This window comes from Hyperolius riggenbachi, chromosome 1 (assembly GCF_040937935.1).
Source record: "Hyperolius riggenbachi isolate aHypRig1 chromosome 1, aHypRig1.pri, whole genome shotgun sequence".
Lineage (NCBI taxonomy): Eukaryota > Metazoa > Chordata > Amphibia > Anura > Hyperoliidae > Hyperolius > Hyperolius riggenbachi.
Window position 1 is genome coordinate 460642884 of NC_090646.1, and position 19405 is coordinate 460662288.

Consider the following 19405-nt stretch of genomic DNA (forward strand, 5'->3'; position numbering starts at 1 on the left):
GCTAGCATCCCCTGTGTTACTAAACATACAGGAATTAGCATGGACCATTATATCATAATCCTGCAGATGAGTTCAATCATTCCGTGGAAATGGTTCAATTTCTATATAAGGTTACCATCAAGGTCATGCTTCCCTCAGGGAAAACAATTACCTGCTGTAGCCCTGGAGTACAAGAACACACACAATAACTAATTCTCACTTCACTATCATTTCAGGTCCTTCCATCCCACTGAACACCAACAGAAAAAAATCTTGTTCTATTGTCAGTTCTCTGCAGTACAACAGGTGTGCAGTAGAGGGCAGCAGTGAATGATGATGTCACATCTTTTTAAAGAGACTCCTACAAGTTAACCATAACCTTATTTCTTTACTGTTTTCTCAGCTTGTTTTCTAATCACTCCACATCTGATTTATTGATGTATTCCTGCTACGATTGCTCTGCAGCTGAGATGATGTGCTTTCCTTGGAATTATTTGATTCGTTTTCATATATGCTGAAATCACAGTGGGCTTGCATATAATGCTACATCCATCTGTGTAGTTATTTGTATTTATGACCATTGTCAGCTTTTACTGAGTGTTGTAATTGTCTTCTGTCCAGTGGCCGTGAGATCCACCCTTTCACATCAGACAACGCATGCAGGAGCTATTTCCTGCATGCGTTATATGCCCTGCGGCGTGTCGTCGGGAATCTGCGGTGCGACGCAATCTGCGGTGCGACGCAATCAGCGGCGGTAGCTATTAATTGAACCTGACGGAAAAGGATCGACGCTCTTGGGTGCGTCGGAACCGCAACGTACCGAAACGCAGCGTTGGGTGTGAAAGGTAAAATGAAAGTCTATGGACTTTCATTTTACTTTGGTTAACGCAAAGAACTGCCTTTGCGTTACAATGCAGAAAAGGATTCTGGTGTGAAAGAGCCCTTAGTAAAACCTTGGTATGAGCAAGTGATATGAGCAGCAAGTGCACTGTGTGTTCTGTTTTACTGCATTCACCACTACTTTAAGTCCCAGTGACATATTTCCCCCTTGCTATGTAGCTCAGGTGTCAAACTCAAGGCCCACAAGCCAATTTAGGACCACCTTTGCAATTTAGTGTGGCCCTCAAGACCTTCAAATGTGCATGATTAAAAGCAGTTAAAGAAAAGAGGAAGTCGAGAGCGTCATCCAGTGCTGTATACATGCTCACAGTAAGTTAAAAGTTACAACATAGTAAGATGCCCTGGCACTTGTCTCAGCAAGGTACGGCATTTCCATAGAGATAGTGGGTCATAGCCAACATGTACGAGCACAAATACTGTAATTTTTTGCCTTTTATGCATGCGCGTGTTCACCCTGCCTATATCTTTTTATGATTATTAGCAAATAGGTAGCAGATAAGGTGTACAGTTTAGGTGTATACATAGCATGTGTTTAAAAGCACAAAATCTTTTCACTTCCTGTCCATTCCTCCAAAAGCTGCAAGCAAATGTTCTTTTTACAGAAAGCAGCTGTTTGAAATTCCCACCACTATCACCCAACTGCTTGGGCATCCTACAATACAAATGTAACTTCCTGTTTACTGTGAGCATGTATACGGCACAGGCTGGTGCTCTTCATTTCCTCCTTTCATTTACTGCAGATGGCAGCATACTGCCTTCCCATTCAGAGGCACACTCCGGTGACAGTGTTTCTGGTTAAAACATTGTCTGTTTGAAACTGTTCAATAAATGTTAAGTCCTAATAAACCAGGGCTGCCCAATAGGTCGATCGCGATCTACCGGTAGATCGCGACCGCCTTCTTGGTAGATCGCGGCCTCTCGGCCGCGTCTCGTAAAAGTTTGTTGCGGCCAGCAGCTCATCGTGTTTAGCTGCTGGCCAATAAGGATGCAGGCGAGGAGAGAGGGAGGAGAGAGGCGGCGCGGCCACTACGTCATGGCTGGGGGTGGCGACGGGCAGCCCGCAACGTGCGTGCTTGTAACATGCCCGGCACCGCCCCCAGCCATGACGTAGCGGCCGAGCTGCCTCTCTCTTCGCCGCCGCTTCTCTCCTGCATCCCATTGGCCTGCTAGTCTCTCCTCGCCGCCTCTTCTCCTCTGCCTGCCTGCTAACCTACGCTGCAGGTAAATACCCCTGGAGGGCCCATATACCTGTCTAACCTACACTGGGAGCCCATATACCTTGCTAACCTACACTGGGGGCCCATATACCTGGCTAACCTACACTGAGGGGCCATATACCTGGCTAACCTAAACTGAGGGCCCATATACCTGGCTAACTACACTGAGGGCCCATATACCTGGCTAACTACACTGAGGGCCCATATACCTGGCTAACTACACTGAGGGCCCATATACCTGGCTAATCTACACTGAGGGCCCATATACTTAGCTAACTACACTGAGGGCCCATATACCTGGCTAACTACACTGAGGGCCCATATACCTGGCTAACTACACTGAGGGCCCATATACCTGGCTAATCTACACTGAGGGCCCATATACCTAGCTAACTACACTGAGGGCCCATATACCTGGCTAACTACACTGAGGGCCCATATACCTGGCTAACTACACTGAGGGCCCATATACCTGGCTAACTACACTGAGGGGCCATATACCTGGCTAATCTACACTGAGGGCCCATATACCTAGCTAACTACACTGAGGGCCCATATACCTGTCTAATCTACACTGAGGGCCCATATACCTGGTTAACTACACTGGGGGCCCATATACCTGGCTAACTACACTGAGGGCCCATATACCTGGCTAACTACACTGAGGGCCCATATACCTGGCTAACTACACTGAGGGCCCATATACCTGGCTAACTACACTGAGGGCCCATATACCTGGCTAACCTACACTGAGGGCCCATATACCTGGCCAATCTACACTGAGGGCGCATATACCTTGCTAACCTATACTGAGGCCACGTAACCTATGCTGCAGGCACATATACCTGGCTAACCTACGCAGGGGGGGGGGGGTGCTTAGCATTTGGGACGTTGGTAGATCTCCTGGCCTAGGCAAATTTTAAAGTAGCTTGCGAGCCGAAAAAGTGTGGGCACCCCTGTAATAAACAATTTGGCCAACAACTTAGACTGTGTTTTAGATCTAAGACCTTTATGTGACCGAATTTGACTTACCAGCTATAGAGTATCAGAAGAAGCCCATCCACCGATATAGATTTATTAAATAATGTCTAATGTAGTAAGCAAACTGTAGATAAAATAACAGCATGTAATATGAATCTGCAGCATCTAATGTTGCTTTTAAACCAAATATTAGTGAGACCACAGTTGGAATAAACAGTTCCAATTTAAAAAGCTATTGACACTGGAACAATTGCATAAATGGTCACTTACTTAATAAGTGTGTGGAGATCCTCAAGTGCAAGGAAAACTAGCTGAAGTAAATGTATTTTTCCTTGACAAGAGTAGATAATGAGGGGATACTGTAGTGTGGCAATAGGGAGTGCCAGGGCCGGGCCGAGGCAAGAAAGGCTCCAGCCTCAGGGCGCAGTGTAGGAGAGGGCTCAGTATAGGAGGGGGTGCATAACTCACTCAGCTATCATTCCCCTATTGAGTTAGAAGCAGACAGAAATAAAAAAAGGGGATACATGGCAGTCACTACAAGTCAGATAACTAGAGATTAAGGTGTTGGGGGTCCTGGGGCACCTCTTAGTCTAATAGCAATTAGTGTGTGATGGCTGGGGTGGGAGGCATAGAGGGGCATACTTTGGTGTCTCACTCTTGGGTGCTAGAGGACTTTGTTCTAAACTGGGGAGTGCAGAGGTTTGGCTGCACCTGTGCCCCAGGATTATAGAAGGCTCATCTAGGGCTAATGATGATTAATGATGTAAAGTTATTTAGGTCATCATAAAGACAAACACTTATATTGCACTTTTCTCCTAGCGGACTCAAAGCGCCAGAGCTGCAGCCACTAGGACGCACTCTATAGGCAGTAGCAGTGTTAGGGAGACTTGCCTAAGGTCTCCTACTGAATAGGTGCTGGCTTACTGAACAGGCGGAGCCGAGATTCGAACCCTAGTCTTCTGTGTCAGAGGCAGAGCACTTAACCATTACTCTATCCAGCCACAGACTTGATAAAAACCTCAAGGAGGCCACAGAGGATGTAGGAATAGAGTTTTAATGCACAGGTGTAGAAAGGAATGTGAAACATAGAATGCTTCCCTATCAGAACCAGATCTAGAAAATTGGATGCTTTTCTAAAACGGCAAAAAAGAAATATAAGAAATAGAATTTTTCTCATTTTTGAAGTTAAATGGCCAACATTTTTCTGTCTGTATTAACCAATGTTTCTGAGGGCGCAGGATAGTGTTTTATATTGGTGACAACCAATGAAGGAACAATATTAATCTGTTCTGTGATATTGTTTGGGTTATATGCATTATTAAACTGATCCTTACTTAAAGTGGAGATAAACTCATAACTTCCTCTTTGCTTTAAAAGAATAATCACAGCATGATAACCTTTATGGGGAAAAAACTAATCTTCATTACAATTTATGGAAATTCTGAAAAAACAAAACATGTTTTACTTGGTTTCACTTTTGCAGAAGACACTGAAAGAGATAGGCCTCAGTGTTCACTATGGACAGCTGCCTTGGCAGAGCTCCTGTGCAGTCTATTCACAGTTGCTGATAAGAACTAATTAGACAGTAATTAACCACTTGAGGACCACAGTGTTAAACCCCCTAAAGACCAAGCCATTTTTCAATAAATTGGCCACTACAGCTTTAAGGCCTCACTGCAGGGCCGCACACAAGTGATCCCCCCCAACCACTTTTCTCCCCACCAACAGACTAACAGAGCTTTCTGTTGGGGTCTGATCGTTTATTTTAATTTTTTTGTAAATATTTATTTCTTTTTGTTACTAATAAATTTCCTATTTTTTTTTCTTCTAGTCCCTCCCTCCCCCCCGCCAGCCAATCCCTGTGATCGGCTGTCATAAGCTTCAGCCTACGACAACTGATCACCCTTGAACCCCTGGAGGGGACAGCCGTGCCTTAGATCGCAGCGCTGTACGGGAAAATTAGACGTTTCGCCATCTAGCAGTCTCCTAGCGGCGATTGCCGCTGGGAGGCTGAAGGTGGAGCTCCCCTCTACCAAGCGGAAATGCGCGCGCATTGGCGGGCACGATCTCCTGCAAAACAGGCCCCCAAGTACCTTACGCCTATCGGCCTGTAGTTTTTTTTTTTTTTCATGTTTAAATCTTAGTTTGTGTTATATGAGGTCAGAGGAAGTGTGTTTCATCTTTGAGGTCCTCAGCGTATATGGTAATAGTTTTTGTTTTGTTTGGCATTTTGCTTTATTTATTGTGTATAATTATTTATTCAGCAGCAACATGACAAGTTTTCAGCTTCCAATCTTACACTGCCAGCTTAAAGTTAAAGCAATATGACTTTGCCATGCGCGATAAGAACAAATACTTTCCACACATGATGCCTTGGGTTAGAGCAAATACCAGTTTTGTCTCTCTCTCAAAATACTGTACTGTGTCAGTGGAAGGGCTATTGCAATCAATTATTTATGCTCTTTTTTTTCTGCCTGTGTATGTAGGCACAGAACACTGCTAAAGGACTATACTTTTTATACTACTAAGAAAATAAAACAAAATGTATGTTATAGTAAACTAAAAAAAAGAAAAAAAAATCAGGGTTACTAGCAGGCAATGTAAAATATGCTGTGCATACTCAAATATGCAGGTGCACAATTTCTCTGACCAGACTTAAAGAGAAACTCCGACCAAGAATTGAACTTTATCGCAATCAGTAGCTGATACCCTCTTTTACATGAGAAATCTATTCCTTTTCACAAACAGACCATCAGGGGGCGCTGTATGACTGATATTGTGGTGAAACCCCTCCCACAAGAAACTCTGAGTACGTACTCCTGGCAGTTTCCTGTCTGTGAACCTTGCTGCATTGTGGGAAAACCATGCAGCATCACCTGCCAACAGTAAAAATTTTCACTGGAGTTAATCTTTAAGATGTAGGCAGAAGGCCAAACGCTCTGAAACCCCCAAAACACAAACACTCCACCGGTGCAGGATCAGGTGAGCCAAGCCACAGGTAACATCAATCAAAGGAGGATCCGCAGGCACAGCGAAGTGGTAAAAGCTGGTATTCTTTATTGAAAAAAGCCACATGAAATGACACAGGAAAGGCAACAGAATGACTGACGCGTATCAGGCTCAAAGTTTGCCCTTAACCTATTTTGGTTCCTGGACGTAGAAACTATGTCCAGGAACCATGCGCGCTACCGCGTGCTCCCGCGGCCGATCGCGCGCGTGCACGCGCACTCCGGGCCGCGGATTCGGTAGCCAGGGAATCAATGTATCGGGCTATGGTGCCCGATCACTGATTCCTCTACCCCGCTGAAAAAGCGACAGCTTCTCTCGGAAGCTGCGCCTTTTCTGGCCGTTCCCTCCCCGATGCGCCACTCTAAGCGTGTGTTACGCTTAGAGTGACGTCATGTAAACAAACTCATGGCCGCCATCTTGTGGCCAAAAAGTAATACTACAACTTAAAATAAAAATAAATTAAAATGAACACACATTTACATTATAAATCTATTGTTTACCCCCCACCCTCCCAAAACTACCCAAATAAAATGTTTACTATAAAAAAACAACAACATTACAATAAGAAAAAAACAACATGTAAATATTTACCTAAGGGTCTAAACTTTTTAAATATCAATGTAAAGATGAAATATTTCTATATTTTTTTTATTTTAAACTTGTTAATAGTGATAGATGCAAAATGGAATAAAATATTGTCGCCATACATTGTGATAGGGACATAATTTTAACGGTGTAATAACCGGGACATATGGGCAAATACAATACGTGAGTTTTAATTATGGAGGCATGTATTATTTTAAAACTATAATGGCTGAAAACTGAGAAATAATGAATTTTTCAATTTTTTTCTTATTCTTCCTGTTAAAATGCGTTTCCAGTAAAGTGGCTCTTAGCAAAATGTACCCCCCAAAGAAAGCCTAATTGGTGGCGGAAAAAACAAGATATAGATCAGTTCATTGTGATAAGTAGTGATAAAGTTATAGGCTAATGAATGGGAGGTGAACATTTCTCACGTGAAAACCACGGAACCTGAATGGGTTAATCATAGTCATATCATAGTCATTAAAGAATACCAGCTTTTACCACTTCGCTGTGCCTGCGGATCCTCCTTTGCTTGAAGTTCCTCTTTAAGGCTGCTTTCACAGTGGGACGTTACAGGCGCATGTTAGAGCAGCCTGTAACTCAGCCCACCGCAAAGTAATGAAAAATCAATGGGCTGTTCACAGTGCCCACGTTGCGTTACAGTGTAATGCTGCACGTTCTGTGAAAGTGCAGCATGCTGTGCGTTATACTGGGCTTTAGCTGTGTTAGGCTGCTTGCACATGCTCAGTGACTAGCCACATGGCTAATTAATATTCACTGCACTGTGCTCTGCTGACATAACCTGGACTCATAGTGTTGTCCGGATCATGAATGAATCGTTCATTTGATCCGGATCTTTTTTGTGAGTCGAATCATCCGGATCATCACAATGAACGATTAGGTTCACAGTGGATGTCTGTCTGGAAGAAACAGGAACATACAGAATGTACAGTGCAGGGAAAGTCCTGTCCTGCTAGTCATTTCACCCCCAGTCTGCTTCCCTAGTAAAAGGATTTAAATGATTTGGTTCAAAGATCCGAATCTTTTCAATGATCCGATTCGAATCATCCGAATCCTTGAAAAGATCCGAACTTCCCATCACTATACTGGAGCGGCTGTTCTATCAGTATAGTTAGATTGAAAACAGCGCACCAAGAGCTGCATAACGCGGATCAATCTGACGTCCAACTTCAACACCACCATGCGTTGCGTTAGGGGCATGTTATGCGATCTTAACGTCCCCTAAAACGCAACGTCTTGGTGTGAAAGAGGCCTTAAAGTCAGAAATGTCAAGTTTGAATTTAAACAATCTACATATGTCTGCGTGCGGTGCTGTACAGTAATTCTGCATGTGAACTTACATCAGACATAATAGTATGGGCATGTTCAAAATCAGCTTCAGGCCTGGAACCCACTAGAGCGTTTTTTTGAGCATTTAGGGAGTGCTTTCAATCGCTAGCATTTTCCCCTAAATGCTCTGCCAAATGTATTTAACAGATTCCACTAGAGTGATTGCGATCAAGGAAATCGCAATCGCAGGACATGCAGCATTTTGGTAGCATTTCCATTCTAATGAATTGTATAGGAGCAGTGAAATCGCTCCCAAAATCGCTTGCAAAAAGCTATCACAAATTGCTAGCGATTGCGATAGTGTTTTTGCGCTTTCTAATGGGTTCCAGGCCCCAGGCTTCTTTTAGGCCTCGTTAACATTGGGTACGTTCAGAAACATAATTAAGTGCATGATAAAAACACATGCATTGATCCGCGTTTCATAACGCATTTCAGTGCAAGGCATTGCATTTTTTTTAAGCAGACCCATGCATTTTACATGCGCTTAAACGTGCTTGAACATGTTTTTGTTCAGCATGCATTTTCCTTATTTGATGAAGCAGTCATCAATAAAGATTTGTTTTCATTTGAAAAAAATTTTTTAAACTGCTTTGCGACCGCCTAATGGCGATGAGCGGTCGCAGAGTGGCTCCCCCAGGACCGCCTAACGCCGATTCGTGTCAAGCCCTGGAGGCAGGGATAAGCAGGGAATGGGTGCGCGTGCATTCCCTGCCATGGCGTAGAGCAGCTATCCATCATAAGCCTGCCAGCCGTGATTGGAGTTGGCAGGCTGTTAAGGAGAAAAAAATCAATTATTTACATTTACAGCGCTGTGATCTAGCCCTGTCACTTGATTGTCTCTCTGATAGCCACACAATCTGATCACATGCATAGCCTGATGCCTTTGTATGTGTAGTGCAGTGTTTTGATTGCAGTGTAGGGACAATTTAGGAGGGAAATTGAGGGTGGGACAAACAAAATAACAAACTTAGCTTATTTTAGTAATAAAAAAAATAACTAAAAGGAGCAGCAGCATTCAGAGACCTCCAAAAGAAAGTCCTGTTAGGTAGGGGAAAGAAAAGGAGATAAGATTCATTTGGCTGCTAAGTTGTATGGCCAAGGCCGAGCAATAACCCGTTAAAGTTGTGAAGTGCTGAATTGTAAAAAATGGCCTGGTCACTAGGGGGGTATAAACGAGGATCGCAGTCAGGGCCGCACAGGCTCACTGGCCGTCGACTTGCAAGTTGGCATTAACGAAACTTAGCCACGGCAAGGGACTGGAGGATTGGTGAGCACCGGCACAGGCACAGGGCAGCTGCAGGGGGCTGGCAGAAGCCATAGGTAAGTGGATCTCTTTATTTCTTTTTACGTCAATGCAGGTTCCCTTTCAGGTGTGCGAGTCAAACACTACAGATGCATGAAAGATTAATAGGATGCTAGGCCACTGGTACGGATATAAATATGGCCATGGCAGCCTCTGAATCTCTCTCACTTTTCCTGGTTTCAGCATCAGAAACACTTCCTATATCTATATATTGCTGTATATTGCTCTGAAACCACGCCCTCCCTGTGATGCTTAGCCTAGACTGTTAAGCTCAGTGGAATCTCTCCGAGTATTATGGGAGACTAGGTATTATTTAAACTGGCTTCGGAAACATTTGAATATACAAACATTCTGCAGAGCTGTAAGTGACAAGACTTAAGGTGGCCATACACTTATAGATTTGCAGCAGATTTGACCATCAGATAGATTCCTGATCTATCTGATGTGTGCCACACACTAGGAACAGATTTACAATAGATTTCAGAATGAAAATCGATCAAAATGCATTATTGCATCATTCGATCCAAAGCAACTCTATGGGCCATCGATCTGCTGCCAGCAGCCGTTTGACTTAGAGTTTCCACCCTGACCGATCGAGCAAATTGATTGAAATCATCTGGAAATCGATCGATCCTGCTTCCCGCTGCATCGATTTCGAGCCAATTCGATCAGAGGGGTCGAACCGGCTGTCGATCGATGGCTGAAGTCGACCAGTGTATGGGCCCCTTTAAGCTGTGATAAATTTCAGAATGTAAATCAGGGAGAGGAAAGATTTTACGATGGGCAAACACTGACTAAATAAGCTGTGAATTAATTTTGTGAAAAAAATAAGCAAATGTATTAATTGATATTTTCACTACAGTTCCTCCTTAACTTAACTATTTGTTTTTTGGGATGGAGGATGAAATTTGGGGTGTCTGGAGGAAACCCACATATGCACAAGGAGAACACACAAACTATAAGCAGATAGTGTCCTCCTGGCCCATGGTAGTCATTTCACAGCTGCCTTTTTTCGAATCTTTCAGCAACCCTTCCATCGTTTTGATATGACCCAGGCGAGGGGTACTATTCTCTTATCTCAAAGAACTGTTCAGCCAAATTCCTACCTTCATGATTCCTGGAAGCTCCTTCTCCAACAAGCTCTGTGTCTCGGTTTTGGTTAAAGTGTTCTTTAATAAACCTTGCAGCTGCTTATATAGAAATGACGTGAGACATCTGTCCAAGGCTTTCCAAATGTTGATCGTTATGTAAATACATTACTGGCACAGCTATAACTGGGTACTAATAACTAGGTTATTTTGTTTATATCATTCCTTATCTGTGTTTGACAAATATTGCCTGAGTGCATGATTGTACACAAAGCTGGCTTAGAGCTCTTTTGACGGAGCCCTTCTAGGATGCGGTTAGAAAGGTAACATGAAAGTCTATTTGACTTTCATGTTAACCTTTCACATTAGACAAAGCGTTCCAGCGCGTTACGTTGTAACGCATCTGGGAGATTTTAATCGTCCACTGCCTGCGTTTTCCCGTTGGGTGAATTAGAACTAGTGCTGATCAGCGTCCAACTGCGACTTCCTGATGTCACGCCGGAGGTCATAACGCGCGTACGAACTTGACTTGAGAAAATAAAAGGGGAAAAACCGAGAGCCCAATATAGTGTAATATTTCGGTGGAGATAAAGTGCAGAAATGCAACGGTTATATTCACAAACAAGGGTTGCCTCGTAAGCAACCACTGGATAGGCAGGTGGGGAGAATTATGACCTGACCTCCACTCAGGTATAAGTAGTCGCTCTCTGTAGACAGGAAAAAGCGAGGATACACCCCTCCACCAAGGGTGGACAAGACTATATGCAGGCAAGTGTAACAGAGGCACCAATCAGGATAAAAACAGTTAAAAACCGTCTAAAAAGTGGGAAGTTGGTGGACTCACCTCCCTCGAAATAAACAATCGGACTATGAAGCGTTACTGAAATCAAAGTAACATTTATTAACAAACTCCAAGGATGCAACGCATTTCACGGGTCAATATCCCACTTCATCAAGCAATGATTTGGAGAGTACAATGTCGGGTAATAATTTGGCCGAGAGCCTCTGCACGAAATTGAGTTCATGCACGTGTTATCTAATGTGAAAGAGCCCTGTGCTTGATTGTGTTTCACTGAGGAATATCAGGCGGTGTGCTCTTTCACATTACAGAGTAGCCTTTCTTATCCTTTTGCATCCATCCAGGCTTCTGTCACTTGGAAATGAAGTGTTACAGTAGTAACTCTCAGATAGATGACAACCCAAGACCCAGTCAAATAATTTTGTTTGTTTTGTATATGGTAAATAACTCTTCTTTCAGGTTGTTGCTCTTGTCTGTCCTCTGAGCCAGATCACTCACAAGGCCCCATAGGAAAATACCTAGAGGCCGAAAGGGTGTCCAGAAACCTGGCTGAAATTTTCTCTGTCTCTTTGGCAATTGCTTACCTGCACAGATGTATTTCATTATACAGGTGATTGCTCCGCCCTCCCCCACTCCCCCCTTGGAAAAGCTGCCATGGTGTGCTTTTTTTCAAAACTTTGCCGAAGCCCTGGCCACCCACACCCCCATTACCACAATGCAAATTGGAGGTGTCCAAAGAGCTTCGGCAGTCTTTGAAAACATGGCCACCAGGAACGAAACTACAGGGGCGCAGTCCTTGCGATCGCAGGAGGGGCCCCAATTGCTAACTGTCCCTTCCTACGATACATGGGACTATACTTTAGTTCAGGTGTTTTTGTGGCTACAATTGTTATGGGTGGGAAGATCATAATGGCATTGGCTACACTCATTTTGTGAGATGGGCCCCAATGCTAGGAAGGGGGCCAAGGGGAGACAAGGGAAGGGGTTTAAATATTGGGGGGGGGGGCATCAAAGTTTTGCTTCGAATGAATGTAGTTACGTCACTGATGGCCACAATTGCACTGCCGGGGAGAGGGGTGGAGTGTTACCTGTGACCAGCAAAGTATTTAATGCTGACAGTGTCATGACAGGCTCTGTCATTTTTTACTGCAGGTACTCTTTAAGCAGTAGTATTGGTGTTCGGATTTGGAATATTACATTTGAAAACCTTAACTATCCCAATTGGGGGGCGTGGCCTAAGCGCTACTAATGCTGCCCTGATATCTATCACACACATATAGCGCCCACTTGGCGTCTACACTGCAAAGAGAGAAAAGACGCGATCTTATACTGGCGGCATGCACGCAGTGAATCCTCGCTTTTCACAGGAGGCGGCAGAAACCAGAGGAGTGTGAGTTTTGTATCCCTCGGAGGAGTGGGCGAGAGACTGTTGCCGATACTTGCATCGAAACATGTGCAGTCTCATCCAGCCAGCGGCATTGCAAACGGCTTCTATATATGCTTATGCTCATACCCTGCTCCCTCTCTCACTCTGCAATGTGCTCCTTGCTCCTGGCATTTTGTTTGCTTTACCTTAATTGAACTACAGCCATAAGATCGATTGAAAGGATCCTGCAAAGCTTATATCAGTGTTTGAAGTTCATAGGCAGCTATGGGTAGTTTTAAAGCATACATGTCAAACTCTGGCCTGTGAGCCAAATTTGTCCCTCAGAGCCATAACATTTGGCCCTCAATTGGTTTCCTCACTTTGTATTATGTTTGGCCCACTCAGACTACCAAGGGGGCTAGATTGGAGGTGATGCCCTACATCACCAGGGAAGCCATATGGGGGAGGGTGGGGGAAAGAACATGCCAGTGATCTATTTAGGGGTGGGAAGGGAACCACTAAACACCAGGGACTGTATAAGGGGGTGTTGAAGCCACTAGACACCAGGGAACTGTATAGGAGAGGATGGGGGATACCAGGAAAATGTATGGGGCAGGGAAGACCACTATACTCAGGCAACTGTATAGGGAAGAGGGAGACATTAGACACCAGGGAACTGTATAGGGGAGGGAGGCCATTAGACATCAGGGAACTGTATAGGGGAGGGAGGTGGCCAATAGACATTGAGGTTGGCCCAGACTTGGTCCCAATGTTCAATGTCAGCCAAATGTATATTTGAGTTTGCCAACCCTGTCTTAAAGGAACTTATGCTCTTTTATGAACACTCTCCTTATGCCGGCTTATTGTTGTGTGTAGTGTGGTGAGAGGACGAGTATGGTCTGTGTGATCACAGTGGCCACTGTGTCCTTTATTAATTGCAGCGGTTTTTATGTGAGCAGTGCTTATAGGCCAAGGCTTGAAGGGAACCTTAACTGAAAGGGATATGGATGTTTCCTTTTAAACAATACTAGTTTCTTGGCATCCCTGCTGATCTCTTTGACTGTAGTGGCTGGATCACACACCTGAAACAAGCATGCTGCTCATTCAGTCTGACTTCAGTCATAGCACCTGATCTGCATGCTTGGTGAGGGGATGTAGCTAAAATTATTGGAGACACAGGATCAGCAGGAGAGTCAGGCAACTGGTATTATTTTAAAAGGAAAAATCCATATCCTTCTCAGTTTAGGTTCCCTTTAAGAGAATTCTTCAAAACGGTACTCTGTTCCATCAACGTTTATAAAGATGTTGCACTGCCAACTAACTTCTAGTTAATGTGACTTGCAGGCTTTGTACTATGCTGAATATGTAATCATCTCCCACCACCACCAAACAGCTACACATGGCATGTGCCAGTTCAGGTGGATAAGTCGCTCACTCAGGGTCAGTCCACACTAGGTGTGGTTGCAGAACGCAATCCACGGTCTGGGCTCCGTTTTTCAAAAACTGGAACTCAAACAGATCACAAACGGATCCGTGCTGCCCTTTTGCAGCGCATTTCCAGTCTGTTTACATTTCTAAAAATGTGTCCATGTCCCATGGCCGTGGGTGGGGAGGGGCCGCCAAGCTGGAGTCCACACGAATTCCTGCAATGCCGCCCACTAAATTACAGAGGGCAGCATTCCACAGCAAGTGGTGGAACAAGCTTTGATGATTGGCGCGCAAGCTTTGATGATTTTAACATACTAGCTGGAGGGGAGTGCGAAAGGAGGGATCCAGGTGAGGGGGGGTCCGACCTCCCCTGTCCACAGCTATCCCCACCCCCTTTCCTGGCTGCTACCCCTCCAGCATCTGTAATACATTTTAGCATCCGTTTTTGTGTGCAAAGTAGCCTGTGAAGAGGGAGATCTGTTTTTGCATTGCCCTTCACTACCCCTCTCTGTATCCGGGGTCCATGAAGTCCCAGTAAATCCAGACTCTCCGTTCAGTTTATCAAACCGGATCCCGCGGATCTGGTTTTTGAAGTGTGTGAAGACAGCTGCGGTTTTTAACATTGGTATCCAGAGCCACGGATATGCTTTTTAAACAAGTGTGAACCGAGCCTCACAACAAGCCATACTGATGACAAGTAGGGATGGCAATGATTAGGAGAAGTCATGGAGAAGCATGTGATCAGTTTGATCAGCTGATAGAAGGCTCTGATTTACTGGTCATGATCATGGGCTAAATCAGGAAGTCATCAAAGCAAATCAGAACCTTAAAACCAGAACCTTAATAATCATGTGATCTATCAATCTGATCACATGCTTCTCCATGAGTTCTCCTAAGCATTGCCATCCCTAATGACAAGTCAGAGGCTAGGCCACGTTTATACTTAATCAGTTGGTATGCGTTTTTTTTTTCTCCATAGCAGTGAATTGTAAAAATGATTTCAGTTAAAATGCGTTAAAGAGAAACTCCGACCAAGAATTGAACTTTATCCCAATCAGTAGCTGATACCCCCTTTACATGAGAAATGTATTCCTTTACACAAACAGACCATCAGGGGGCTCTGTATGGCTGATATTGTGGTGAAACCCCTCCCACAAAAACAAGAAAAGTACATACTCTTGGCAGTTTCCTGTCTGTGAACCTTGCTGCATTGTGGGAAATAGCTGTTTACAGCTGATTCCAACTGCCAAAACAGCTAGCAGCAGTTACATCACCTGCCAACAGTAAAAATGTCACCACGTAATAAATGTCAGAATGTAAATCAGGTATTTATAATTTTTACAATGGGCAAACACTGACTAAATCATTTATACACAATTATTGTAAAAATGAAGCACTTTTTTATTACATTATTTTCACTGGAGTTCCTCTTTAAGTGTGAACTGTGCCATAGGAAAACATGGAAATGACTTTGAAATTCAGTGGTTTTTTCAGTTAGAACTGAGAGCAACTGATTAACGGGGCCTTACTGAGTAAACATATGAGCTCCAATCTACATTAAGAAACACAATAAAAAGCTTAGCGTTTTTCATAAATGTGCATATGTGGCCTTAGTTCTATTACCAATAACTACTAATTCTTCTCATGGACCGTTATTGGTTAAGTGCCAGTAATGGCCAACGTGGCCTAAAAGTGTATAAAACAAACACCACCATTCTCTATTACTTCCTGTGAGGTTCAACACTGTCAAAACGGCTTCACCTTTGACCTTTATAAAGTGGCAATCAGGTCTAACTGCTCTTATTTCAAATTTGGAAATCACCATAAAATGCTGGTAAATATAACAATAGCAAACAGTGGCAGTTTTAAACGTTTTAGGGCCCAATTCCACTTGTGTGATTTGCGGCCTTTTGAAATCAATTTGCGTGCAGGAGAAAAAAATTCAGCAACATAATTTTACACCACGCATTTGATTCCCCATAGATGTGCATGGCATGGCTAGAAGCAATCGCATGCTTACATTGAAACAAGTGTCGGCATGCGTTTCGCAAGCAGGTCACAATTGACAACTGACCCTAAGTCATGCTAAAAAAATACCATGTATTCACGAACAATAACATTATGTGCACTCTTTTATGAATATGACCCATGGCATTATGCTGACTTTGATTTTAAAGGTGGATTGCAAAATACAAACACAACCCCCTAAAATAAATAAGCAGAACAGCAGGTTGCCACGCATAGTAAAGGTAATAACATGTGCTGTTACACAGAAATGAGCAGCAGTTTCTTACTGATTCCCCGCGCATACACCGATAGAGCTGAACCTACCTTTGAGTTAGGTTGCTGTTGTTTTGCAGCAGGAGATTGATGGTCAGATGCCATTGTTATGCTATTTGGTTCCTGAAAAACACAGTGCAAATCCTATTACTGAATGGCATACGCTTTGTTTGGCAAATTGTATTTTGGAAGCATTCTTGCTGTACACACATTGCTAGAAACCAAGCTGCACCAAACAGACTTCCCTGTTTAGTCATTTTATGTCTGATTACTCATTAAATGTATAATTTACTTATGGAAGGGTAAATTGCAGCAATCTTCCAGTAGCTATCTTTTAACCTGAAACAAGTGTATATAAAAAATTACAGTCATGTGACATTTGGCTATTTTGCTGTTTTGCAGCTTAAATAAGAATGATTAGTTACATTCCTTTACTTTGTCTCTGTGAAGTCCCATTCCTCAGATATTCCCACTTACTGCCTTTTGATTTGCTGACAGTCTACAGGCAGAAAGTGGAATATCTGAGGGATGGGAAATCACAAACACAAAGTAAAGGTATGCAATTAGCCATGCTTCAGAGGAAAGCATGCAGATGCCTTTTTATTTAAAGCAGACATCCAGAGCATACTGTATATATGGATTTTGAAACAATAACAGTCGTTCAAAGAACAACTCGCCAAACCTGTCCATTTTACTTTCATAGATGCTAGTGCAGTTTGCTGGGAAGGTCCAGCTAATACCTGTCATATATTGCACAGCAAGTATGCAAAATACAACATATGCCCAATGTGCCGATTTAATTTTAGGCATCTAGAGTATCTGAAGTCTTGGACTAGCAATGGCATTTTCTTAAAATGTGATTATTCTTTGCAGTTTAACTGTTAACATGATGATCATTTTAATAAATGTTTAAAAAACTGTAAGGCTAGATTCACAGTGGGACGTTGCGTTTTGATGCCACGTTAAAGTCGCACCGCATGCTTACAACGCAACGCGCCCAAAAAGTGGCAACGCAGCGTTACCGTCGCATACAGCAGATACAGTAAAAAATACAGGCAATGAAAAGTATGCTTCCAAGTCATTACTGAGCATGTGCAAACAGTCCAACGCAGCTAATAACGTGTATAACGCACTGCATGCAGTACTTTTACATAACGTGCAGCGTTAGTCACTAACGTAACGTGTGCACTGTGAACAGGGCATTGATTTTTCATTGCAGTGAGTTATTCTGCGTTAAATGCTGTTTTAACGCGCGACTTTAACGTCCCACTGTGAACTCAGCCTCAATAAATTAATTGTTTAGGCCATACACCATACAATCTTTCATTGTTAATTCTTGTTAAGTTTTTAAGCATACTATGTATTCATTTTCCCTTCTACATCATAAATGCACTAAGGCTGAACAAAATTATACCATCAATATTGTAAAGTATATGGCCACATTTAGATCTGCACAAACAATCCGAATAGGAGTACAGGTAATAACAAACTACAAACTATGTCCCAACAGGGGACCTGACCTATATGTACAAAGATAGTGACGTAGGGAGGTCACTTTGTCGGTCAGCTGGGTATATAGTGGTGTACACCAGTGATCAACAGGTCTCTAGATAAATATGTATACACATATGGGGAGGGACCCAGCACATATTAGCCGTTATAGGTCGGTCTCACCTTCGTCATTAAATATATATATACACATCTAAAAAGCACACTGCTAATGTAATGAGAGGTCTTTGCTGATCCCCCCCAGGCGGCTGAAAATCAGTCAACAAGTACTGGGGTGTAGCTATTCACATCACAGCAGGGTATAAATACAAATGCAAGTGCAGGCATCTGCCATTTAAGAGTATGGTTAGTGTATCTGCAGTGAGTGATTGATACAAGATTCTCATCACTCACAATCAACCAAGATACTCCTACATAGTAGCAATTGGCCATAAAATGCCTTCACAGAAGGTATAAAGCTGGTCGAAGATTATTGCCAAATTTAGCAAGATATAAAAAAAAAAGTATTGTAAATAAGCTGTCTTCAAGTTTTTCATTGTTTACATTATAAGCAGCTTTTAGCGTTACTTTTTTATTTCTAAAATAGGATCATAACTACTTAGGTATTATTGTTCAATAAGCTTATCAGCAGACATTTTTGCAATCGAACTTAAGCAGAGAATTTAACTGCATTAGCCATCCATTTACACAAAAAGTTTTTGAATTAGCATAATACATATTATTAGATAACGTCAAAATATTCCAAGAGTAATCTTTCAGTATATAGTAACATCTCAGTACACAGGATTTAGAATCTTTACAAGGTATATACTGAAGTCCTTACCCAATAAATTGTGACATCCTAATTCAAAACGTTTACCTATAATATAACATGTGACTCAGTAGAGAATAAAAACAAAAAAACAAGAGGAAACATAATCAGTGCCTGGCTGCTGTAAGTTAGACTGTGAGCTTTGCTGGAAGTAAATGATTCTATATAGACTCCAGAAAGTGCTGTGTTGAATAAATACAAGAAGTGCAATAAAGATAATAACTGGTCAGCAAACCTAAACTGAGTATTTTATCTAAATGTCAGATGATGATGATGATGTAAATGATCTGTGCGTAATATTAACACACAGTGTGATTATTATTATTTTTTTCTTTTCTTCTTTTACAGGTTCACCGATTTCCCTGATAAGACCCAAATCAGAGTCGAATGAGTGAAATCCAAGAAGTAAGCAGATCTTACCCGTATGCCAGTACCCGCTTGTTCCAGTAACGGGCCTACTGCTCTGGGTCACATTTATAGTGATTGTGGACGAGAGAACAGTGCCAGGACTATTTACAAAATAGTTCCAGCGTGATGCAAAGCGATAATACTGGATTACAGCTCTGATGAAAACCCAGCTCTGCTGATGCACAGCCTGCATTGTTTTAAGAAGCAAAGAGTTGAAAATTATTTCATTAGCTTTCACATTCGGCTGGCCGGCATTGTTTTGTCTGTTGGTTAGGAGATTTGAACTTTGCATGCATCAGCCCTCTGAATGCCAAGACCTGGAACATCTCATTTCAACAATTATAACAGCCAGCCAGTTGTGCTTCAGGGCTTTCAGAGCCAATGAATCTGTC

The 19405-nt window shown here is 42.8% G+C and overlaps 1 protein-coding gene across 1 annotated transcript in view; it reads right to left on the reverse strand.

The window, feature by feature from the left end:
- CRYBB2 (crystallin beta B2) overlaps window positions 1–19128 on the reverse strand; it is a 58285-nt gene extending 39157 nt beyond the window's left edge. Inside the window, exons 1-2 of the mRNA XM_068239048.1 lie at window positions 19026–19128; window positions 16337–16408 (exon numbers count right to left, since the gene is read on the reverse strand). Of these exons, the coding sequence (XP_068095149.1) occupies window positions 16337–16390 (54 nt within the window). The 5' untranslated portion in view covers window positions 16391–16408; window positions 19026–19128. The remainder of the gene's footprint in view (window positions 1–16336; window positions 16409–19025) is intronic.
- Window positions 19129–19405: the final 277 nt, after the last annotated feature.